The sequence below is a fragment of the Zeugodacus cucurbitae genome, chromosome 6 (assembly GCF_028554725.1).
Source record: "Zeugodacus cucurbitae isolate PBARC_wt_2022May chromosome 6, idZeuCucr1.2, whole genome shotgun sequence".
In the NCBI taxonomy this organism is placed as follows: Eukaryota; Metazoa; Arthropoda; class Insecta; order Diptera; family Tephritidae; genus Zeugodacus; species Zeugodacus cucurbitae.
This window is the reverse complement of record NC_071671.1, coordinates 26,291,784-26,318,201: the sequence shown is the minus strand read 5'-3', so window position 1 is coordinate 26,318,201 and position 26,418 is coordinate 26,291,784. Positions and strand designations below refer to the sequence as shown.

Sequence of the window (26,418 nt, the reverse complement as noted above, 5' to 3'; positions counted from 1 at the left end):
CTAAAATCTAAAATCAAAATCAAAGTTGCCCTCAAGCTTAGTCCAATTCACACACTTTATTAATTAACAGTGAATTGTATAAAATCGCAATTAGCACCACAAGCTTGTAATTCGTCCAGCTCATTCAACTCATCCAACATATTTCAGTTTGTGCAGCAGCAAATTAGTTTCAGATTTGCTGTAATGAATAAACTTTTGGTCTGAATAAACAGTTTAGCTATTCCAACAGAATGCACCAGTTGAGTGCGGTTGCTCTCACTACTCCCGAGTGGTGGGGTCATCAACATTATTCAATACTGTGTGTATTTGCTCTGCAGTGGGCGAGTGGGTGTAATTAGCGCCGTTATCTGCCGCTTGTTGCTGTTGTTGTTGCTTATGGTATTGTCCTTTGCACAAACGCCTCCTTGAACGTTGACACTGACAATGAACCAGTAACGATGGACATTGCACAATGACTGAAATAATAATACGATTACATGTCTTGGTGACGTTGTTGTATGACTTTTGGCTATTTTCTTGTTTGCTTTTGTAAGCTCTTCTAGGCTGGAGACATGATTTTGTGATTTGATTTGATTATTAGATTATTTTGAGAAGTTGCATAAATAACTGCATGAGAATGTGCACAACTTAAGTTTACATTGTGGAGCACTATACCAGCTAATAAATACTCAATTTAATCTAATAAATTATCTGGGCAACATTTGTGATTCTGTAGACTGAGTCGAACAATAATATCATAGTGGTGGACACATAAATATTACTAATACAACGATTGAAATACATATTTAAAAGTTATAATTTTTAATTCCTTTCCAATCTACTTTTTACTTTTCGGATCCTCTAATTACACTTTTAATAATTTTAGCAAGCTTTGAGAGCTTTTGGAAGCTTTAGGCGGACAATAAAGCTTAATATTTTAAAGAATTTTTATATTAGGTCTACAACTTTGCTTCCGCCTTGTTTCAATAGATGTCTCTAGGGTCAAGCACTCGTCGATTAAATCTTTTTTTTTGTTTTTGTGTCAACATTAACCTAAAACATGTAAGGAAAGACTAAGTTCTAGTGCAACCGAACATTTTATACTCTCGCAATTTATTGATGTCATTTTATAAAGATATCACAATTCGACGCATATATTCTGAATAAAGTTCAATAGAATAACGAAAATCATCATAAATAGTATATGGGGACACCTCGGTGAAAATTTATTCTTAGTCAACGAGTTCTTCATGTTCGATATCAGGGGCCTTGAAAAGTCTTAGTCCGAATTTGACAATTTTTCCACAAGTGATGTCACCGCTCAAATACAGTATTAGTGTAAAGTTTTATTCCGATATCTTCATTGGTTCTTAATGTATATATTATATTATAAAGTGAACGAATCAAAATAATTCAAAATTGAGTTATGTGGGAAGTAGGCGTGGTTGTGAACCGATTTCACCCATATTCCACCCGTGTCATTAGGGTGTCAAGAAAGTGTTATATGCCGAATTTCATTGAAATCGGTGAAGTAGTTCCTGAGTTATGGTTTTTGACCCTTAAGTGGGCGACGACACGCCCATTTTCCATTTTGTAAAAAAATCTCAGTGCAGTCTCTTTCTGATATTTCTTTTGTAAAATTTTGTGTTTCTGACGTTTTTCGTTAGTGAGTTAACTCACTTTTAGTCATTTTCAACATAACTTTTATATGGGAGGTGGGCGTGGTTATTATCCGATTTCTTTCATTTTTAGACTGTATAAGGAAATGGCTAAAAGAAACGACTGCAGAAAGTTTGGTTTATACAGTTTTTTTTGCCTTGCAATATATATACAAAAAACCTATTTGGGGGCGGGGTCACGCCCACTTTTCAAAAAAAAATTACATCCAAATGTGCCCCTCCCTAATGCGATCCTATGTTCCAAATTTTAATTTAATTTCATAACTTTATTTATGGCTTAGTTATGACACTGTAAAGGTTTTCGGTTTCCGCCATTTTGTGGGCGTGGTAGTGGACCGATTTTGCCTATTTTCTTAATTTTTACTCATGTTAAAAACAGACGGACAGACGGACGGGCATACATCCGGATTTCAAATCCACTCGTCATCCTGATCATTTATATATGTATATATAACCCCATATTCAACTCTTTTATTTCTGGGTGACACAAACAACCGTTATATGAACAAAACTATAATACTCTGTACAACATGTTGCGAGAGTATAAAAATAATAATATTCAACAAATTGGTATTTTTTGTAATTAAAAATCGCTAGACTCGAGTAATACGGTATACTGATGAACACTATTAAGACGTTTAAAACAGGAATAGTGCCTTACTATAAAGTTTTTCAGAGTCCTTAAAGCTTTATTATGCTGATGAACATCGTTAAGATACAGACTAATACAAGGATAATGCCCTGAAACAAATTAGAATGGTGAATTTAGTTCTCACAAACTATTCAGAGTTCTTGAAGCTTTAAAAAGATTCTTACTAAAAGTTTTTATTGAGTGCTTAAAGCTCTAAAATGCTTTTTAGTGATATTTAAGCTTTAAAATATTAAAATAAAAAACTTTTTGGAACCCTTTTAATATAAAATATACCATATTAATTACTTTCAAAAATATTTCGTCTGGAGAATAAATAGTAAATTTTGTTATAAAAATATACAACATAAAATTTCGGAATGATACTAATGCTAAAAGGAAGAGCTCGTCTAAAAATAACCTCTAAATCCTAAGCAAAAGTTTTAATGAATCCAACAACTGAAACAATCCTTAAACATGCGTTGTATATGGCTTACATATGTATACGAGTATGAATACATACAAAACATTTTAGTTATTAGTTTCAAGCGTTCCACCACAATTTTGATTGCACTCTCAGTTTCCGCAATGATCATCAACAACAGACAACAACTTTTTTAGCAACTTTGTAGCGTAAACGTGCAAGGATAGAGCCCATTTTGAGTAGAGGCATTTTTCACTCTTGATTTGTACCACAAACTCAGTCCAGAAGTATGACGAGTGGGCGTGTACGAGCAATTTTTTAAATTAAGCGTTGCCAGAATATGAGAAAACCACAACTCAAAAAAAAGTGCAAAGTAAAAAAAACAAGGTTAAAAGGAAGCGGACAATTTGAAACACAGCCACAAAACACACACAGAAAAGTCCTCCGCTACCCAAATAAAGTCGAAGCAATCGTAAGTTAATCACCGCTTCCAAGCGATTTCTTTCTTGTTTTTGTTTTTGTATGACTTTAATTGAAGTGGCGGCAATTTTCTGATCAGGCCGGGAGGCGTTTTCTGTCAAATCACTGTATGCTACTGTTTAAGTGCGCAACGTGGTCGGAATTTATATGTTGAACGCAAAAGCGATTACGGAAGACATGCTATATTTTTTTATGTATGTGTGTGTGTGGATAATTGAGTAGACAAGCAAATTAACATGTTTATATTGATTTATGTGTATATTAAAATTTATATATAAATTTTGATAGTTTCTTAAAATTGGTAAAAACATTTTAAACCACAATTCTTAACCCACCAAGAGCTCGGCGTTTAAGTCGAATATGATATTTGAAGTTAAAATTTTAATTTTCATAAAAACCTCATTGCCTGAAAATAATTTTATTGTAAAATTTTAGAATTAAGGACTTCATAAGCTATACTATTCACAACTTTATCAATATAGCAACCGATTTTTTCCTCACTTAAGTCAAGCCATTTTAGTCCGAAAACCATATGTCTGTCTACGACAGTATGGCCTCAGATAAATGCTTAAAGACTACCTTGCAATGAAACTACGAACTAGTCAAGAGAAATACTAGTTAGCATTTCCAGAGAATCTCTAAAATCAAGCCAGTCAATCAGGCCTATATAAATTTTTTTAATAAATTGTTTCAGAAAGCGAAAGTTTTACTTCGACGTATTTTACAATAAAACGGAGGATATAAACAAAGTCATAAGTATAATACTAGTAAAATTTTTCCTGAGAACATAGTGGAAATAGGTTACGTTAAGACGGGTATATGTTCTCGTCAGAATTAACAAATTTATCAAACCAGCCTCGTTCCAGCAAGCCAGTATGCCTACAAAGTATTTTTTATAATGTACTTCTTAATATTTACATGCATGGAATATATAAAATTATTTGCCCAACCCCAAGCTTCAACAAAGAAATTTGCATATTCACTTACAATCAATAAAGTGCACAATTTCAAACGCTTACCAAAGAGGAGCAAAAATCAAATCTATACATAGAAAATAAAGCTTTGTTTATTGAATTATATCTTTTTTATTGAGAAAAGTGAACACACTGATTGAGATGAAACTAGATACTAACACTTTGAATCAATTATTACGCCCACTAGTGTCTTAACTCTCTAAGATTGAAAGTTGTATACCGTATTTCTTCGAAATTTGTGACAAGGCAACTTTTCAATGAAGAAAAAGGGCTCATGAATATTTTCAGCAAAGTATTGAAGAATTATTTGTAGGCTGTTATTACAGAAACCACTTAGACAGTTGCAAATTATAAGCTTTATGTAGGCAATACGCTCGTATTTCTGCACTTTGAAAATAGATATTCCTTAAGTGTCATTAGAGAAATATTAAACTAATTTTTTTTGGATTTCAAAAATAGTCGTTTATGGATATGTTATAGATAACCTAGTTCAACAAACTCAGCATCATATATGCTATTTTTCTCAAACTTTCTTTGTTAAAAAAAAACGATTACTATACGAGTTCATATGTATGTAACGGGTGATTTTTTTGAGGTTAGGATTTTCATGCATTAGTATTTGACAGATCACGTGGGATTTCAGACATGGTGTCAAAGAGAAAGATGCTCAGTATGCTTTGACATTTCATCATGAATAGACTTACTAACGAGCAACGCTTGCAAATCATTGAATTTTATTACCAAAATCAGTGTTCGGTTCGAAATGTGTTTATCGACAAATTTTGTTCAGCGATGAGGCTCATTTCTGGTTGAATGGCTACGTAAATAAGCAAAATTGCCGCATTTGGGGTGAAGAGCAACCAGAAGCCGTTCAAGAACTGCCCATGCATCCCGAAAAATGCACTGTTTGGTGTGGTTTGTACGCTGGTGGAATCATTGGACCGTATTTTTTCAAAGATGCTGTTGGACGCAACGTTACGGTGAATGGCGATCGCTATCGTTCGATGCTAACAAACTTTTTGTTGCCAAAAATGGAAGAACTGAACTTGGTTGACATGTGGTTTCAACAAGATGGCGCTACATGCCACACAGCTCGCGATTCTATGGCCATTTTGAGGGAAAACTTCGGAGAACAATTCATCTCAAGAAATGGACCCGTAAGTTGGCCACCAAGATCATGCGATTTAACGCCTTTAGACTATTTTTTGTGGGGCTACGTCAAGTCTAAAGTCTACAGAAATAAGCCAGCAACTATTCCAGCTTTGGAAGACAACATTTCCGAAGAAATTCGGGCTATTCCGGCCGAAATGCTCGAAAAAGTTGCCCAAAATTGGACTTTCCGAATGGACCACCTAAGACGCAGCCGCGGTCAACATTTAAATGAAATTATCTTCAAAAAGTAAATGTCATGAACCAATCTTATGCGTTTTTTTTTTTTAAAAGTTATCAAGCTCTTAAAAAATCACCCTATATTTCTTCAAAGCCACTCGACGAAGGAACTTCATTTACGAATATAATCTAACAATGTGCGATGCTTTAATACACCTCATGAACTACTATATTAACCTATGAAAAATATGCACACATTGTTTCCCATATATGTATACCATCGACGTTGACGTGAGACATGTGTCAGACGCATGAAAATTTGATTGTGACAAATTGACAACAATTTCCAGCTATTGTGGAATAAATTGACGCTGATCGGAAGCAAACGGAGAACCGCAAACACTAAAACCCGACTTCTTTGAAATACCCCACACCCCCACAATACAAAGCAACCATTGCTAAAACTCCTTTAAGGCTAGAGGTTGTGGCATCAGCAAAGTGTCGGGCGCACAGGAAACACAAATAAAAAGCAAAAATAGAAGAAAAAAGGTTAGAGAGAATAACTTAACTTGCGTTTAAAGTAGGCGTAAAAGAGGCCAACAAGTTTAAAGTAAATGTGGTGTAAGACTTAAGTGAGAAATTATCATAAACACACAAAACCCACGAGATGGTTTTGAGTAACTTTCATTGGGATTTCAACCTTCCCTACGGTTATTTAGTTACATAATACATTTGTACATATATAGACATACTATATATTATTAAAACTAAAGATTGCTTTGTACATTTTCTGCCGAATTAAGCTGCAAATTTACTGAAAAATATTTTTATATTAATATATGGATGGAATTTTTTCACGGAAATTTATTCAAGAATAAAGACAGTTTTAAATAATGGTTCATGTTTTTAATGACCTTGTCCAAGAATAGCTTTATTTGTCATAAGTTCGTTGAGACTTTTCCAAAAAATAAACGCTACAAACATTTCATTTATGACACCAACAATTCGAAGGTATACGTCGAGTTCGAAGGTCCCGCCTTCTGTTTTGTTTTAGGAGCATTACTCCGAAATTTCGACTTCCTGAGCTCTTTGAGAACCAAATTTGCTACTCCAAATATATCAAAACAAATACTCTAAAAGACGCATCAAATTAAGCGTAGCAGCAGAGCAAAGACACGAGCATAATAAATGGCAAACAAATCTCGTGAAATGAGAGACACTTTCTAAAAATTAGGATAGTAATTAGAATGACATGAAAAACTTTTAATTGCGGCCATCCAATTCCTTAACGTGTCTATAAACTACAGAAAGAACACGAGTTTGCTCAAAAACTGTGAGAAAGAAAGTGAAAAGTATCCAAAATTCCTAAAAAGAAAAGACAAAGATACAAGCGCAAGTATAGACATGTTTATGTGGGTTTTCCATTTGCTCTACTTTTTTTTTGCGCTCAATTAACAACGCTCAGCAAATGCTTGCGCTCTGGTCACATTATAAGAATCTTGGTAAACATTCCATTTGAGTATATCTGGTGCTGTCAAATGTCCAACTACATGCTTTTACAAATTTTCTTGGTTTTTGCGGCTATCCAAAATGACCGAGTAGTTAGTTGTTCGCCAAGTCAATGTAATTCACAAGTGACATCTTGTACTTGCTCAATGTGAGATGAATAAAACCAAAATGAATTTTAAGGACCGCAAAAGAGTTGTAGTTAAACATTTATACTTGCGCAAAAATTAGAAAAGAGAAGTGATGAAAATGTGGTACAGTGGGCTCGGTGAGTTGATATTATGGAATTTTGGAGCCTAAGTAAATATCTTGAACCAAAAATAGTACCAACTGTTATTTGGTTTTCGAGAGATTGAGTCAAAAGTAAAAAAAAAACAAGTAAGGAAGGGCTAAGTTCGGGTGTAACCGAACATTTTATACTCTCGCAATTTATTTATTTAACTTTATTAGTATTATATAATACACAATTTGACCCACATATTCGTCATATATATTGTATAAAGTCCATTGAAAGTTGGAAACCCTAATATTAGGTTAGAAGCACCGAGGTCCTCATGTTCGATATATGGGGCCTTGACAACCTATGGTCCGATTTCGGTGATTTTTTGAATGGGGCTACCACACTATAAACGTAGTATTTGTGCAAAGTTCTGCATCGATATCTTTACTAGTGCTTACTTTATATATTGTAAAGTGAACGATTCAGATCGTCTTAAAATTGTGGTATATAGGAAGTGGACGTGGTTGTGAAGCGATTTGGCCTATTTTTACAACATATCATTGGGATGAAAAGAAAATATTACAAACCAAGTTTCATTGAAATCGGTCGAGTAGTTCCTGAGATATGGTTTTTGACCCATAAGTGGGCGATACCACGCCCATTTTCCATTTTGTAAAAAAATCTGAGTGCAGCTTCCATCTGCCATTTCTTATGTGAAATTTAGTGTTTCTGTTACTTTTAGTAGTTTTCAACATAACATTTGTATGGTAGGTGGGCGTGGTAACAATCCGATTTCCTCCATTTTTGGACTGTATAAGGTAGTACCTAAAAGAAACGACTCTAGAAAGTTTCCTTGATATACCTTTAGTAGTTTGCGAGATATGTACAAAAAACTTAGTAGGGGGAGGGGCCACGCCCACTTCCAAAAAAAAAATTGCATCCACATATGCCCCTTCCTAGTGCGATCCTTCATACCAAATTTTACTTTCATTGCTTTATTTATAGCTTAGTTATGGCACTTTAAGTGTTTTCGGGTTTCGCCATTTTGTGGGCGTGGCAGTGCTCCGATTACGCCCATTACGCTTAACCTTCTTATGGTGCCAGGGAACACGTGTTCCAAGTTTCATTAAGATATCTCAATTTTTACTCAAGTTACAGCTTGCACGGACGGACAGACAGACATCCGGATTTGAACTTTTCTCTTCACCCTGATCACTTTGGTATATATGTATAACCACCCTATATCTAACTCGTTTAGTTTTAGGACTTACAACCAACCGTTATGTGGACAAAACTATAATACTCTCGTAGCAACTTTGTTGCGAGAGTATAAAAACACTAAATTCTACGATTTTCGTAGTTAGTCTTCAAACATCGAACTTCGAAACTAAATTTCTTTTATTACATATTTTATTTAATAATTACAGTATGAAAGTTATTAAAACAATATATAATTATAGTCTTTATATATAATTATATATCTTTACTCTATATTTCAATGGTATATAAAATTTTCACGTAGATTTTTTTTCATAAATGCTATAAGTCGTAAGAATTTTCGAAAAAAATACAAAACCAACCTAAAACCCATATTTGCAGATGATAAAAAATAATAATAAAGAAATGTAAAATTTTCTTTTTTAATAATTTACTGAATAAAATCTTCGAAAAAAATATTATGTAAAAATCACTTTTATGGAACCATTTGCAGAGGTTTCAAAATTTTAATATTGTAAAATAATTCAATTTTTTATTTAATACTTTGCTGAAATAAAAAAATTACGAATTTTTAGTAAAGGAAAAAATTATTCAATTTTCTGCCCAATTTTACCCACTATGCAAAGCGGCGACAAGACTAATGATTAATACTCACAAACCATTTTTAATATACCAAAAAACATTTAAGTCGTTTAAATTGAGTGTAAATGAAATTTGGTGGAACCTCAGAAAAAAGTTTGCAATTAAATAAATTATGTCAATTTGAGTGCTTAATTGCCGTAATTTCGTTTAGAACAAGTAATTAATCTCTACACGCGGCTGCTCTCAATATAAGGATATTAATTTTTTAAGTTATTTCATTTTGATAAAATGTTAATTATTGAAAACAAAAATTCAATTAGTACTTAAGAAGGGGTGCGGTCAAAAGTCATTTAAAATTCAAAAGAATTCGAAGAATTCCCTTACGACTCAATCGGTACCGCATCACTTTCTTATTTCTTATTTCCTCAGTATTTCTCGAAGTACTTACTTCTTAAAACAAAAAGACCACAAATAAACTTTCTAACTGCAAATTGAAACAGTTGTCCTCCTTTAGCTAAAAAAAGGGTTTCTCTTACTTATACCTCACTCTTTTCTTTCGAAACACCACTTGAAAGCACAGCATGCCATTCAAAAGTTTATCATAAAGTTGTTTTTTCTTTGGCTTGACTTATAGCGTTCATGCGGTCTTTTGTTTATGATACTTTAAGTTTTCAAAACTTTTCAAACGGTTTAAATATACTTTACATATATTTCCTAAGGGCAACGGACGTTGCCGTTTTCTTTGACAGTCGAGCGCATAAATTATTCGATTATTATCATAAATACATTTAGTCAATGACCAATGAAAGTCAGCAGAAATAAATATTATGTATAAATACGTATGCTCCAAAAAAGTATTTATATACGTATATCCATATGTATATTCTCGCTCAACGCTCAACTCTTGGAAGAACACTCTTAAATATTAAATTTTAAACCTTCTCCCACTAATACTTGTTTGTATGTTTGTAAATACGCAAGCCTAACCATCATGACCTATCCGGAAAAGTAAAAATTTATCGCGGTTCTCTTTCATTACAGCAATTCACCTAAATTTGCATTTTTTTTTGTAGTCATAAGTTCAACTCAAAGTGTGCCAAGATACTTGGCAACTTTTCACGCTTAAACGCCTACAAAAATATCCTTTGATGTATTTATGTAAATATTTCACTTAGACGCCTTTTTCCTTATTATATCTTTAGAAGTTTTTATTTGATTTTGTTGGCAAACCAAAAAGGCAAGTAATTGAATGTTTACATTGCCGCTCTCATTATTGCGTCTATCTTCACAATACCTGCGGTATTTTAATATAATAAAATCATTGTATTTCACAAATTTAATTTCATTACATTGCTTTAAAGAGCATCTGTGGTATATGTATAGCGTATATGAACCATGATTTGGTGCAATTTAAAGTAGTATTGCTATTAAATTTAAGGCATGGCATTTCACATTGAAGTAGCCTCACAATATTAACTTAACGGATTTCATAAGTTACGGACAATGTTAAGAAATGTTAGAAGTTGGACGAAGAAAAAATGTATTTTTGGATGAGGTTTTTACAAAACAAAAATTGCTATAATTTTGGAGCATGTTTTAATAACAAAACCTTCATTCAAGTCCTTTTAAATTGTATCTTTAAAAAATATATAATTTCCAAATTAAATTTCATTGTTTTCTGGTTTTTTTATTTTCGGTTATTCAATAACTCTCACTACCTTCGAATCTCAAAATGTTTTTATTTTCTTAAATACTTGTGTGTAAGAATATTCGAATATTTCACCGAAAATACCATTTACGCTCATTTACCTAAACGGAATACTAATGTGTCTCGCCTGTGCAAAATATGGAATAGCATATGGGATATTTACATACCAGTACACACTCCCCATTTCGAGTCAAATAAATTAATAGTGCTTTACAGCTTGTAGGCATAAACAATAAACATATGTACATTTGATGGCAGCGAAGAATAAATTTCAAAAAAATTCCAAATTTTTAAACAAAGCAAATGCCTACAAACGAACGTGGTTAGGATGACAATGCCGAAGCGACAGAATCTCTAAAATTTTTATTTATTCCAAAATTTGCGAGAATAAAATTTAATATATTGTACTCGTATCAATATATTCGACAAGAAGGGAAGTTACGTACTTAATTAACAATTAATTAAAGAAGCACCAAAATTAATCTTGAATCCTGGAAACACAGTTAATATTCGAACTTATAAAACTATGGCTCAATAGACTAGACTAGACCTAGACTTGATCTCGATCTACACTTATCAATCGTGTTTTTGAAAGGCTTAAAAATATAGATCTTCTTAACGATCAAGCCTGAAGGAATTGAGAGAGATCCAGGAATCTTTAATATAAAAATTGCTCGATTTGGAATATGAGCTTTCATAGCTTTGGAACATGAGCTTACCTAGACGTCTTCAGACCAAATCCAAAGCTTTGGGGGAAGTTCTACCATTAAACCGTTAATGAATCCATTTTTGTTCCAAGTCCCAAATTGGTAAAATCAAAAGATCATTTGCAAAGTTGTATTATTTTATAAAGCAACAAAGATGCACTACTTTTCTTCGTTCAACAGCGTGTTTCTGGTCTTAACTTGTTTAGATATATGTATGCGGCTCAAAGGTAGCGTAATAATTCACCTAATTTATAATTCCAGTGCAAAGCACACTGAGTACATGTACTTACATATGTAGACTCTTAAATACAAAGTAAAGAGATGAGTTTTTGCGGGCATTGATACCAGTAGAATCACAACTCAAAGGTGCACACAATAAATACATAATTCAAGTTGTCGCCTCATATGTCAACGACTTACCCGCTACCACGGCTGGAGCGAAACGAACACACCAGACAAATAATGAGTGTACAGATTACAAATGCGAGTGAGTACTGAAGTGCACACATATTTAAGCATTCAAACATTTCTACAATTGAGTATGAGTAGTTTCTCATAATGTGATCCATTGCAATGGAACGCTGAGACATTGAATTGATTTGTTTTGGTTTTGTTTGCCATTGTTCGTTCACTAAATGCTGTCGTCTGCCAGCTGGAATGACATTTATTTTGCCGCTAAAGCAACGTGGCGCCATACTTTTAATCAGCATCAGCGTACACGAGCGATTTTTGCGAAGGAAGCAGCTGGTTGTGAGAGCGGCACACAGAAATCACCTGAGTAGTCATAAACAAACAAACAACCAGAAACACTGGGACATCAAACATGAATTTAAGGGAAGATTTGTAAAGATATAATTTATTGTATTGTATATATAGAGCTTGTTGGTTAATGGACTCATGATGTTTGAGAAATGTTGTAATGTTCTTTTGATTGCAAGGTTCAAATTGATTAATAAGTATCAATTTGCGATTTGATGTTTTGTTCTTCGAGTGCAACTTCGATGATGCTTATATTCTCTTATGTATTATTCTTGTAAGATGAAAAACTGTAAAGATGAAAAACTTGAACGGTTCCGAGCTCGCGGTTCAATGAGTAGACGCAGTTTCAAAACAGTCAGACGTCAATCCTATTAAAATTCAATCCTTAAACTCACTTCATTTAAATGTTATCTTAGGAATCAAACACACAAATAACGCGCTAAAAGTTCGTATGGACCAGAAATTTTCGGGACCTGTCCCTATCATATCGAACAATTATTCCTTCATGACACTAAACGACGTCTTTTATGTGGTCCATTCATGATCTTAAATGTTTACAATTTTTACTGAAGATATACTTCAAAGAATCTCTTAATTCCTTAACAAAATGTTACATCCACTTTCCCGTGCGCATATACTTTAAGCCCCTTTAAATTTTGACAAAGTACACATTTATGGCTTATAGTTTGTTTTATGACCAACGTTAAATGCTTCCTCAAACAAACAAAAAGAGAAACAAGAAAAAAATGGAAAACGCCCTGTCTTCGTGCCAACTAAACTCTGCGGCGTTGTTGTACTTTGGTCCTTGGCAAATCGCTACACTTTATGCAAGTATTAAAATTTTTCTACACAACTCGCCTGCAGTCAGAATTTATTACCACAGACACCTCATTTAGTTGGTACACAGGAGCTGTTGAGCGCACACACACAAACACCATTAAGTATACAGTTACAGTTACAGTGTTTATGCACTGGCAATGTTTTAACTTAGACACAATGTTTACCATTAAATAAAGTGTTGTTCACGTCACACCTGTATACGAACATGCTTGTGAAGGGGTTTTTGCTTCTGACATTGTTGCTATAATTTAACATTACTGTGTTTGCTTGAAATATTTGAGCGTAAAACCCATTATTGCTGTCGGTTTTAATGGCATAATAATTAATTTCTCTTGCATTTAAATTTCATTTAAATGATTAATGTTTTAAAGGTGTTGACCTTACCGGGGAAGAACAAATGGTATGTGATAATTATATATCTTACAATTTTGGGATTAGCTGTCATCAACCTGTGAAAGAACCATATCTTACTTCGCTGCATAAATTTTAAGGCTTCTTCGAAAAGCTTATTAGTTTGTGAAGCTTTTTCTTTTCAAAAATTCCAAGAAAGCTTTAGATTGACATTTCAAACCGTGGAAACTTTTTGGAAAAAATTTTCTAGTTTTATATATTATTGCACGCTTTCGAAATACGATGTCGTCTCTGCTCGTTGACCGTTCTTTTAGATTAAGATTTTATATGGAATCAGTTTTTTTATTTTATTTTATTTTTATTTTTTTTTATATTATTTTATTTTATTTTATTTTATTTTATTTCATTTCATTTTATTTTATTTTATTTTATTTTATTTTATTTTATTTTTTTATTTTATTTTATTTTATTTTATTATATTTTTTTATTTTATTTTATTTTATTTTTCTTTATTTTATTTACTTTATTTTAATTTAATTTAATTTCATTTTTTTTTATTTTTTTTCAATTTAAATTTATTTTGTTTTATTTTATTTACTTTAATTTAATTTTATATTATTTAATTTTATTTTATTTTATTTTAATTTTTTGTTTTATTTTATTTTATTTTATTTTATTTTTCATTTTTTTATTTACTTTAATTTAATTTAATTTTATTTTTTTATTTTATTTTATTTTATTTTATTTTATTTTATTTTATTTTATTTTATTTTATTTTATTTTATTTTATTTTATTTCATTTCATTTTATTTCATTTCATTTTATTTTATTTTATTTTATTTTATTTTATTTTATTTTATTTTATTTTATTTTATTATATTTTTTATTTTATTTTATTTTATTTTATTTTTCTTTATTTTATTTACTTTATTTTAATTTAATTTTATTTTATTTTTTTTATTTTTTTTCAATTTAAATTTATTTTATTTTATTTTATTTTTTTATTTTATTTTATTTTATTTTATTTTATTTTATTTTATTTTATTTTATTTTATTTTATTTTATTTTATTTTTATTTTTTTTATATTATTTTATTTTTTTTTTCAATTTAATTTTATTTTGTTTTATTTTATTTTATTTTATTTTATTTTATTTTATATTATTTTATTTTATTTTATTTTATTTTATTTTATTTTATTTTATTTTATTTTATATTATTTTATTTTATTTTTATTTTTTTATTTTATTTTATTTTTATTTTTTTATATTATTTTATTTTATTTTTTTTTTCAATTTAATTTTATTTTGTTTTATTTTATTTTATTTTATATTATATTATTTTATTTTATTTTATTTTATTGTATTGTATATTATTTTATTTTATTTTATTTTAAATAATTTTCTTCTCTTTTAGGACTGTCATGGCTCAGCGAAGCATCCCAACGCAGCACCGATTCAAGATGACACACAGAACTACAATGTCATTGATGGTGGACAAAATGGAACACACACCTGGGTGGAGTTCTCACGTAAATTGGAAACTTGTGATCCTTACGATTTGCCATTGGGGGTGAGTAGGGAAATTATTATCCAAAAAAAAAAAAACGTGAAAACAAAACTTTTCATTTAAATTTAACTTTTCAATTATATTAAAGAAAAAAATTGTATATAAACTAAATTAAATTAAATTTACAAAACATAGTTTAAAAAATGCTTGATACGTAACAGAAATTTGATAATTTTTAAATGAAAATAATATCATAAGAATTAATTATTATTAACTATAATACTTAAAAAAAAATATGGTTAGTATATTTAGTAAAATTCACAATACAAATCCTACCTAAATTACAACTAAACGTTGAAGAACAAAACACACTAAAATTGAGGAAATCTAAAAATTTTAAGTGCAGGCTAGTTGAAACACTTTCAAATTTTATAATTTAAAAAAGATTAAAGATATTTCGTTATATATTGAAAAATTCATCGGTTTCTTCGAGCACCAACAAATTAACGCATCTTATAAGCTGCACCACTGCCAGATGGACCTTGACCCCTTTGCCCACTATAAACTTTCGTACAAATCTGTGCGCATTCACTAATCTGAGCTGGTGTCATGCCTAAAAACATTTAATACAAATTTTAATTTAAAATATTCAAAATTAACAATAATGGCTTACCTACCATGTGCGGTCTTCAGTTCCTCCTCGGAGCTTGGAAAACGTTTGAAATAATTGATGAGAGTTTTATTTTGACGCAAACAGGCCACACATAGAGCTGGTACAATGGATGACTTATTGAAATCTGTATAGGAACGAAATCTGAGTAGCAAACGCACAACATCTAAACTGCCGCAATAAGTCGCCAGTGTTAAGGCATTCTGACCTGTAAAAGAGTGGCATTGATGTTTAATTAAAAAAATTATATTTTTTACAATAAATATAATTCTTTTAATTAAACATTAATACATACCTAAGTAGTTAATTGCATTCAAATTGGCACCGACGTGTAGTAGCAATTCGACATGCTTACGCCGTCCCAAATAGCAGGCCTTCAAAAGTGGCGTATTGCCGTAGATATCGGCTTCCTCGAGATCGATTTGTTTGGGATTTCTTTTGTACTGTGATAGTAGAGCACGTAACACTGTTGTGCTGGCATCTTCGACCGACTTTAAAACTAGTAGAGAAACTAGATTAATAAATGAACATTTATAGAAATTAAAGTTTTGTACTAACGACTCATTTTTTATATATCAGACAGTTGACTAAACGTTTACTGAATACCGTTTCAGTTGATCATATTTTAGAGCCGTTAGTCAGTGCTGCAATTACAGGTAAAAGAAAATAGGTGATTTAGTATGCACATTAGGGTCGACTGGAATTTCAATAAATTATGTTTTCTAAGAAAACAGTTTTTTACTTGGAATTATAACAGTTATGGAACATATTTTTGTTGAAATCAGTTACAGAGATGTGTCCTAGTTACAGAAGTCTAATTGTTGATTTTATTTTGAGAGTAAAATTCACATTACGTCAGATTAGCATTGCTCTCTGAGAGAACTGAAGAAAAAACTTCTTGAAAAACTTTTATTGCAATGGTGCCAAGCTTGGTAATACTGTCCCATTTGTGGTGTAAAGTTAAAATTTAGAAATCTCTTTTATTTTTTAACTGTGTTCAAATTAGAATAAAGTATAGAAAAAGATTTTTAAATACGAAACATACAATAATAACTAATTTTATTTATTTACTGGTTATCAACGGTCCTCGAAGCTTTCCTTCTTTATAATTAACATTTCTATTTCCCAAAACAGGTTGACACCGTCAAAGTACTTTGGACTTTCGGCGAAACAGATCCCATCTATGGCGACTTAAAGGGGCATGGCAAGAATCGCGGTTACAAATCACTGAATTTACTCGGACCAATGTTTCGCAAGGAAGTCAACTCTGACACACACAAATGGGATGTTACAGTACAGAATGTAAGTAAACGTACTTGCTCAAAAAATAAAGAAACATAAATAAATAAATAAAATAAAAATGTTTATTACTAAATAAAAATATATATTTATGAGATTTTTTAACAATCATTAATATATTATTTATTTATATTTATATATGTACATATTCATTTTTTTTTATTACATACCACATTTTAGTAGCTTTCTTGTCACAATGGGCCTCCCAAAGGCCTAGTTGCGTCGTTTGACAACTACTTAATCTAAACTTAGTAGCTTTCTTACTCAATATAAATAACCAAAGCTGTTGACACTGAAATCTCAAATTAACTTTCCATTTATAAATACATTTGTTTAGGTCACAATTGAGCCCAGCATGGACACTTTATACTGGTGTAAGATAATACGTGCGCCCACGCTAAGTGAGAAGCATCACATAATTGGTTATGAAGCATTGCTATCACGTGAGAGGTGAGTTCATACATTGTTTGCTAAAGAAATATGGATTTAGGTAAACAAATATGTAGTTCAAATCATATGTTTGACACGCATACAACAACAATAACAAAGTTAAGAAAAATAAAATAGAAACAAATAAGAAGCTTAAGAAATAGATGAATAAGAGCTTAACTCGATATTAAAGAGTTTAGATGCATGCACTATTTTTTAAGGTTTAGATCAAATTTTATTCTTTAAAGAATTTGTTTTGCAAGACACATCACATTTGCATATATTTAAACCCAGTCACATGCATAAATGTCAATCAATTGCAAACCAAAATTGACTAGCTACATTAAGAGCTATTGAGAAAACAGCTTGTAATCGCACAGCGTGATGTATTATTACACAAGCGAGTGACTACTTGAGAGCATATTTGTATTTTATAAGCGTATATAATACGTAATTTTAAACACACCCTAACTGATGTAAAATGTAAATATGCATAAATCCACTTGAATACTTGGATTGGATCCACACTATTAAATTCTTTTGAGTTAGTTTTAATACTCTCGCAACATGTTGCACAGAGTATTATAGTTTTGTTCACATAACGGTTGTTGGTGTCACCAAGAAATAAAACAGTTAGATATGGGGTTATATATATATAAATGATAAGGATGACGAGTGGAGGTGAAATCCGGATGTCTGTCCGTCCGTCTGTCCGTCCGTCTGTCCGTCCGTCTGTCCGTGCAAGCGATAACTTGAGTAAAAATTAAGATATCTTAATGAAACTTGGAACACATTTTCCTTGGCACCCTGAGGAGGTTGCTTTCGATGATGATGGGCAAAATCGGTCCACTGTCACGCCCACAAAATGGCGAAAACTGAAAACATATACAGTGTCATAACTAAGCCATAAATGAAGTTATGAAAATAAAATTTGTGTGGGCGTGACCCCGCCCCCAAATAGGTTTTTTGTATATATCTTGCAAACCAATAAAGCTATATAAACCAAACTTTCTGCAGTCGTTTATTTTAGCCGTTTCCTTATACAGTCCAAAAATGAAGAAAGAAATCGGATAATAACCACGCCCACCTCCCATACAAAGGTTAGGTTAAAAACTACTACATAGAAGTGGGTTAACTCACTAACAAAAAACGTCAGAAACACCAAATTTTACATAAGAAATGACAGAAGGAAGCTGCACTGAGTTTTTTTTTCCAAAGTGGAAAATGGGCGTGGCGTCGCCCATTTATGGGTTAAAAACCATATCTCAAGAACTACTCGACTCAATTTCAGTGAAATTCGGTACACACTTTCTTGACACCCTGATGACACGGGTGGAATATGGGCTAAATCGGTTCACAACCACGCCTACATCCTATATAACTTAATTTTGAATTCATCGGATTCGTTTACTTTATAATATATACATTAAAAACCAATGAAGATATCGGAATAAAACTTTACACAAATACTGTATTTGAGCTGTGACATCAATTGTGGAAAAATTGTCAAAATCGGACCATGACTTTTCAAGGCCCCTGATATCGAACATGAAGAACTCAGTGCCTAACGGTAATTTTTCACTGAAAATATAGGCCTTTCCTTACTTGTTAACTATTCCATTATGAACTTGCCAATCAAAGACTATTTTAAGCGAAACTAGTTACATCACTGGTACCTATGTAGGTGGTCTGTGTGATGTAGCCACTATGTATAAAGAATAATATCCTTCAACAGCAGCAAAAAAATTAAAATATTAAAGCTCCTTAAAAACTGCATAAATTGTGAACCTCTAAAACTTTACTACGTGGTTGTAGCGCCAAATTCCCAAGCATTTATTGCAAAACAACGCGCATACCACAGCAAGTCACTCAACCTAATTGTCAAGTGTCAACCACAGACAGCGACTAAAAATGTCAAAGTGAGTTTAATGTCCTTTGACGATGAAGTGGCCAACGCAAGGTTTGCTTTTACATACAAACAAGTATCGGTATAATTGTGGTTATAATTATGAAACCATAAGCTATTAATACAGTTGCCTGCATAATCTTGGGTAGGATATAAATATGCTGTTAACTATGAATTTATGTCTTAAATAAAATTATACATATTTTGACAATATCTAAAGAAACATCCCTGAATTTACGTCACTGTATTATTAAATATTATATAATATATGGATAAAGTTCAACCAACATTAAATGAGACGATCTTTTTGGATCTCTTAAACTATAGACTCACCTTTTTCAAAGTCAATTTTTTTCTAATTTTTCGATATTAACAGATTTAAGTCGTTAATGTTCATAAGGCAAGTTTTCTACTTACTTTTTTCCCTTACAATAGGTTGCACCGAAACCTAGGCCTTAGTTGATATAAGGAGATTTTATACATTAGTGTCTAAGGAACCCTTCTTATATCTGAGATTCTGGTCGTTTCGACTTCTGTAATAATCAATTTGTTCGAAGTATCGAGATGAATTTTCATTCACAGCTTTTTCTGATAACCAACCCAATAGTTAGCGGCCTCTCCGACAAAAACTATCATGCAACTCTTGTATAACAGTCACTGTCAGAATAATGTAATAACGAAACTAAAAACGAAGATGAAAATTAATAAAACAAGGCCCTTTATCCATCCCTGAAAATCCAAAACATCTTTCAGCAAATTTTGTTGGTACCCTTAGAGAAAAATAATTACAGTACGCGGAAGAACGAAGTAGTACTGCAGAGATATAGAAGATTTGAATAAGAAGACTTCGACTCTCCAATCGCAATCAATAATAAAAAAATGTATCATACAGCAGATAGCGTAATGCATGCAACCATGAATCGGTCCCGTCTTTCGAAAAGGCATATCAATTTGATAACGCAATTTATGATATTCCAGAGCAAAGTTCAGGTATTCGCCAAGCACTGACTTCGAAGCCACTTAAACGCCTAGTAGTATGTTACACAATACGCGCAAACACATAGCTCTAATAAATTTTCGCTTACTACTCTACACTTTTTATGCATTCTTTGTAGTCAATTACATTTTCTACATTTCTTCATTTCAATTTCAATTACAGCAACACCAATCAACCGCTTGTACACCACATGACACTCTTTGAATGTACAACCAAATCATATCCCGGCTCAGATCCACACTCCTGGGAGGTGTGGGTGAAGAGTAGCGGCGCGGTATGCAACAGTAATTTATTGACGCCACACGATTGGGACTCCTGCATAACACCGGTGGCTGTTTGGTCTATTGGCTCGACAGGTATGTCCATACATAGATATGAGAATATTTCGATATTCATACATATATGCAAATTAATTTACATGCCAATGTTGAGCATTTTTTAATTTATATGCCACGCTGTAAATTATTTGTTTGCCTCAAATAAATATTTAAATTTTTTTTCGCACACACAGGACAATTTCTGCCACAGCACGTGGGCATACCGGTGGGCGGAAAACAAGGCGCTAAATATTATATGCTCGAAATACACTACGACAATCCACACGCACATCAAAGTAAGTTAATTAAGTTAAGCCATACAAATGTATGCATGTAATTGCTTACGCTTATCGCTCCTTCATTTTGTTACAGTGGTCGATCACTCGGGCTTCCGCATACATTACAGCAGTCGTTTGCGGCCCAACGATGCTGGCATTATGATTTCCGGTGTCTCAGTTTCGGACACACAGCTAATACCGCCCGGACAGAAGCTGTACCGCAATATAGGCATCTGTGGACCGTCCTGTTCGAATGTGGTAAATATGATGTGGTCTTCATTACAACCGCAAATTGTTGTTTATCAATTTATTATCTTATATATACATACATTTCTCTCATCGCAGATGTTCCCCGCAGACGGCATTAAAATCATATCCGGCACACTGCACTCTCATCACGCTGGCCGCAAAATGACACTGCGTCACGTGCGCGACGGCAAGGAGCTGGAACGCATTATCGAAGATGATAATTATGATTACAACTTTCAGCAGGTGCGTCAGCTGGAGCAAGAAGTCGTTGTGCTGCCAGGCGATTACATTATTACCGATTGCGCCTATGAGGTAAGTAGCGTCGCCGTACTACAGTGACAGCCAGACAAATTGCATAATTTATTATCAATTTTCTCAGACATTGAATCGCAAACATCCGACCTTCGGTGGTTACTCAACCAAACAGGAGATGTGTCTGTCCTTTATCACCTACTATCCACGCATCGAGTTGGCTGGCTGCTATAGCATGACGCCAGTGCGTGAATTTTTCGAAACATTTGGCGTTTATCAATTTTACTCGCTAAACATGACCGATGTGGAGAATTTATTCCTTTATAACGGGTGAGTGGAAGCAGTGCCAATAACTGTTCATGCATAAAGTTGATTTTTTTTTTATTTTTCATTGCAGCAATGTTTTAGACTATATACCGAATACGATTTATGCCAAAACGAAAAAGAATCGCGTGAATATGACGGATGAAGAGCGTCTCTATGAAGAATCATTGTTAAGTGAGTTGAATAAAAATGCAAAAAAATAAAAATAAATTTGAAAAAAATATTGAAAAATTTTAATAGGTTAGAAAAACATTCAGTATTAAGTGAGTCCATACATATAAGCAAAAATAAAACAAAGAAAAATATTGAAATTAAAAAAAATGAAAGGAAAATGCTGAACACATATTGAAGAAGCAGCAAGCATAGATAAAAAATATTTTTTTTTTTATGTTAACAAGAAATATTTATTTTAATTCAATTAATTATTTGTTTAGTTATTTTAATTTTATGAATTTAATTTTTAAATAATTGTCACTTTTTTGCCAATTTACAATGTGCTTCCCTTTAAAAAAATTTGAAATTGAATTGAAAAATAATTTTTAAATGAGTTCAAAGAAACCCAAAAATATAGTTTTCTAAAATTTATATAAATTTTTCGAAAATTTGAAAATTAAAGCATTAGGCTAAACACAGAGTGAATTAGCAAAAACAAATAAAATGACGAACATAATTTTTTTCATACAAAACCTTGAATTTTTAAATATATATTTTTTTTATTTTATTAATGAAAATATTTTATAAATTTTATATTTGCTGTGTACTTTGCTTAAATAAAATAGTTTCAATATAGGCCAAATAATATTTTCAAATTTTTATTTTTATATCATTTGTTAATTAACTTATTTGAATTCGTAATAAAAAATATTTAATTTTAATATTTTTACAGACAAACTAATCATCTCGGATCCAGTCGAGTTCCATGATCGCACATTTTTATCACATCTAAAGCAGTTGCCTTGGTCTGAGCCGCTTTTTACGAAGCGTGTCGAACAGACCATGATCACTGGCAAGCATATGACATTCTGCCGGGTATCCAATGAGTCGGTGTCAATAGTAAGTAGACTTTTTCACACACCGACTTTAAAATTAATAATTTAATATAATTTATTACACAAGACATAGATATATAGATCTACATGGCTGGTAGATAAGTAGAAACGGTCAGATCACCAACTGACTTTGTTGTTGTTACTAATTTCGAGCCATCGAACAACTTTTCACTTTGGTATACAACCAACCTCATTAAATAACGAATTGCAACTGAAAATGCTCTAATTTTTTTCTATTTACCTAATAACTACACAATTAGAAAAGTTGCTAATCATTAAAAACAGTTAGCCAAAAAATTAATGTGTAAAATTAAAAATCACAGCCATGTGATTTAGTTTTGTCTCACCAAAATTTTTGATTTTTTCGTATAAAAAATTGTATCTTCTGTTTTAATAAGTTAATTTGCTTAATGTTTACCAATTTAAAAAGAAGACTAATTGGCCCAAAAATGAAAAAAAATCTAATCATTCAATGCCCAATTCATGAGTTTATTCATATAAATACCGACAGGGTGGATTCCGTGCTTTAGTTTTGTCGCACACTGTAGATGTATATGGTCGCTAGATAAGTAGAAACGGTCAGATCAACGACTGACTTTGTTGTTATCTATTTTCTAGAGTATGTAGAACCGGAGAGAATTTTTTTTGGTATTCTATTGTCTTCCAGAGTCCTTAGACTTTGGACATCATAGCACGCAGAGGAAATCCAATTGAATTCATTGTGATGAATGGGTGAACGATCTAATGATCGCTTGATTTTTCGAAAATATGATGTCATGATATGACAGTTATAAAATTCCAAAAACGCTGTTCCAGAAACCAAAAAGAATGAGTTATATTTAAGGCGATGTAGGACTGATAAATATAAATGTCCACCTTTCAGTAAACCCGTTATACGACAAAAGATCGGGCTTCATATTTCAAAGGAACATACGTATTTCAAAACCATACAAAATCTTTAGAAAACCTCTTTAAGACGGGAATTTATTCTTTTTTTTCGGTCTAAGTTCATTATAGAAGTTTCATAATTCAGCTCATTTAAAGAAATATCTTACAAAATAACTGATTTCAATATCTTTTATAAAATCCTTACAAAACTATGTTTATTTATTCTGAAAACTTAATTTCAATTATCACACTTTCATTTCTTCCACAGCCCTCTGAGATTATACGTTATCCCGAATTCACAACTTTCGTAAAGGAGCCCAGCATTTGTCCATTCCAAATGCTAATGGATAGTGCGCCACTCAATAAGGCAACAGCGATAGCGTTACAAACCGCAACCGTAGCACTCTGGACTGTGGCATCGATGTTACTTAACAGCTATTTATGATGCATTCATACTAATTTAATAATTTATATGAAAATATATAGTATTATTTAGTATACCGTTATGTTAAAACTTAAAAATAATTATATTTATTTATTTATTTTAATTTAACTTTATATATGCTATAAGTAAAAAATGAGTATAATTAAAAAAAAAAAAAAATTTAAAACTAATTATTAATATCTTATATATATACAATAAGGCTCGTATTTAACTAATAAGTAATAAATTATGCTTAAAATCATTATTATAAAATTATTTACTTTTTATATTTAACTTATATGAAATCATTCTGCAGCCCAACTTGTAACAAGTAGTCATATTTTCTAAGGAAAAATGTAAGTCTTTAAAACAAGAGTAATAGTCATACATTAGTCTACAGTACTTAAGAAAAATACACATTAAACTTACTCATAGCTTAATTAAACTTAATTAAAGACATTAATTAATTACATACTATTTACAAATATAATGTCGAAATTAGCATTAGAAATCTCAATCCAAAGAATTAGTATTAAAAGTTCTGTAGCAACTATGTATATATGAAACATAATGACAGTACTTTAAGGAATCAAACAATAAAATATAAGTTTAAAAATAAAATGAAAATTCTTTTTTATAATATCCAAAGCGTTTCATTGATTTTGGATGAAAGGGTTACGCCACCCTCAACGCAAGAAAATCGGCTGGTTTTTTATGATTTTTTCTTTGACAAATCTATTTTCGGTAGGATATCTTTAAATTTATTGCTAATTTAATATATATCTTAAGCTTTATAAATACAGATGAAATTCTCTAACTCGAATCACCATAATCTACAAAAAAACTTCGAGTCACAGAGACTTCCGAGTTACGGAAGATAATTTGTATGAAATTTTACTTCTATTGCCAATTCAAGAGCTCGAGTTATGGAGAACTTTGAGTTATAGACGTTCGAGTTATGGAAGTTCAACTGTAATTAAAAAAAAAAATAGTTTTTAGTTAAAAATGACAGAGATATAAGCATTGCCGTGGATGAATTTTTCCGGAGCACTCCTTGATCGTGTACATGATTGACATTTAAATTTTTGTCTGAAACAAGTAAAACAATATTTTTCTTAAAAAGAGATACATTTTGAACAGAGTGACGTGGTCGTTTTTCTAAAAACTAATACGACAAATACAAATTTACGTAATTGGAAGCACTTTAAAACTTGTTTTATTATGTGTGCTAAAAATTCCTGAAGGGATTAGGGGTAGTGAGAGACTCGAAAAAATGAGAATTTTCAGTAATTTTTATACTCTCGCAACCTGTTGCACAGAGTATTATAGTTTTGTTCACATAACGGTTGTTTGTGTCACCAAGAAATAAAAGAGTTAGATATGGGGTTATGTATATATAAATGATCAGGATGACGAGTGGAGTTGAAATCCGGATGTCTGTCCGTCCGTCTGTCCGTCCGTCCGTCCGTCCGTCCGTGCTAGCTGTAACTTGAGTAAACATTGAGATATCTTAATGAAACTTGGAACACATGTTCCTTGGGACCGTGAGAGGGTTGCCTTCGAAAATGAGCGAAATCGGTTCACTGCCACGCCCACAAAATGGCGAAAAACAAAAACACATAAAGTGCCATAATTAAGCCATAAATGAAGATATAATAGTAAAATTTGGAACAAAGGATCGCACTAGGAAGGTTCATATTTGGATGTAATTTTTTTGGGGATGTGGGCGTGGCTCCCAAATCGGTTATGCAAACCAATGATGCTATATAAACCAAACTTCCTGCAGTCGATTCTCTTACGTACCCCACCACACACCATGAAAATTGTTAAAATCGGATAATAACCACGCTCACCTCCCATACAAAGGTTAGGTTGAAAATTACTATAAGTGAGTTAACTCACTAACGAAAAACGTCAGAAACACTAAATTTCACATAAAAAATGGCAGATGGAAGCTGCACTCAGATTTATTTACAAAATGGAAAATGGGCGTGGCGTCGCTCACTTATGGGTCAGAAACCATATCTCAGGAACTACTAAACCGATTTCAATGAAACTTGGTTTGCAATAGTTTCCTTACATCTCAATATGTTGTGAAAATAGGCCAAATCGCTTCACAACCACGCCTACTTCCTATATAACGGAACTCTGAAGACGATCTGATTCGTTTACTTTACAATATTTAAAGTAAGCACTAGTGAAGATATCGGTGCAAAACTTTGCACAAATACTACGTTTACATTGTGGCAGCCCAATTCTAAAAATCGCTAAAATCGGACCATAGGTTTTCAAGGCCCCATATATCGAACATGAGGACCTCGGTGCTTCTAACCTAATATTAGGGTTTCCAACTTTCAATGGACTTTATACAATATATATGACGAATATGTGGGTCAAATTGTGTATTATATAATATAAATAAAGTTAAATAAATAAATTGCGAGA

General features: G+C 31.9%; 2 protein-coding genes across 4 annotated transcripts in view; one reads left to right on the top strand and one right to left on the bottom strand.

The window, feature by feature from the left end:
- The window catches only part of LOC105213995 (MOXD1 homolog 1), a 33,918-nt gene extending 9,331 nt beyond the window's left edge, over positions 1-24,587 (top strand). For both annotated transcript variants that reach the window (XM_054232781.1, XM_011187138.3), the window contains 11 exons: positions 14,799-14,954; positions 16,696-16,863; positions 17,198-17,310; positions 20,355-20,548; positions 20,704-20,805; positions 20,882-21,045; positions 21,133-21,348; positions 21,416-21,618; positions 21,686-21,786; positions 22,499-22,665; positions 23,818-24,587. In XM_054232781.1, the coding sequence (XP_054088756.1) occupies positions 14,799-14,954; positions 16,696-16,863; positions 17,198-17,310; positions 20,355-20,548; positions 20,704-20,805; positions 20,882-21,045; positions 21,133-21,348; positions 21,416-21,618; positions 21,686-21,786; positions 22,499-22,665; positions 23,818-23,994 (1,761 nt within the window). In that variant the 3' untranslated portion in view covers positions 23,995-24,587. The remainder of the gene's footprint in view (positions 1-14,798; positions 14,955-16,695; positions 16,864-17,197; positions 17,311-20,354; positions 20,549-20,703; positions 20,806-20,881; positions 21,046-21,132; positions 21,349-21,415; positions 21,619-21,685; positions 21,787-22,498; positions 22,666-23,817) is intronic.
- On the bottom strand, positions 15,001-16,224 carry LOC105213994 (DNA replication inhibitor plutonium). 2 transcript variants are annotated; one of them, XM_011187137.3, is made up of 4 exons: positions 16,120-16,224; positions 15,857-16,060; positions 15,565-15,769; positions 15,001-15,504 (listed from the first exon to the last, which is right to left on the bottom strand). In XM_011187137.3, exons 1-4 carry the CDS (start codon positions 16,124-16,126, stop codon positions 15,483-15,485), a joined length of 438 nt encoding a protein of 145 aa, XP_011185439.1. In that variant the 5' UTR covers positions 16,127-16,224; the 3' UTR covers positions 15,001-15,482. The 2 variants fall into 2 exon arrangements, with proteins under 2 accessions (XP_011185439.1, XP_011185438.1); XM_011187136.3 differs by having other exon boundaries at positions 15,569-15,769; positions 16,120-16,223.
- Positions 24,588-26,418: the final 1,831 nt, after the last annotated feature.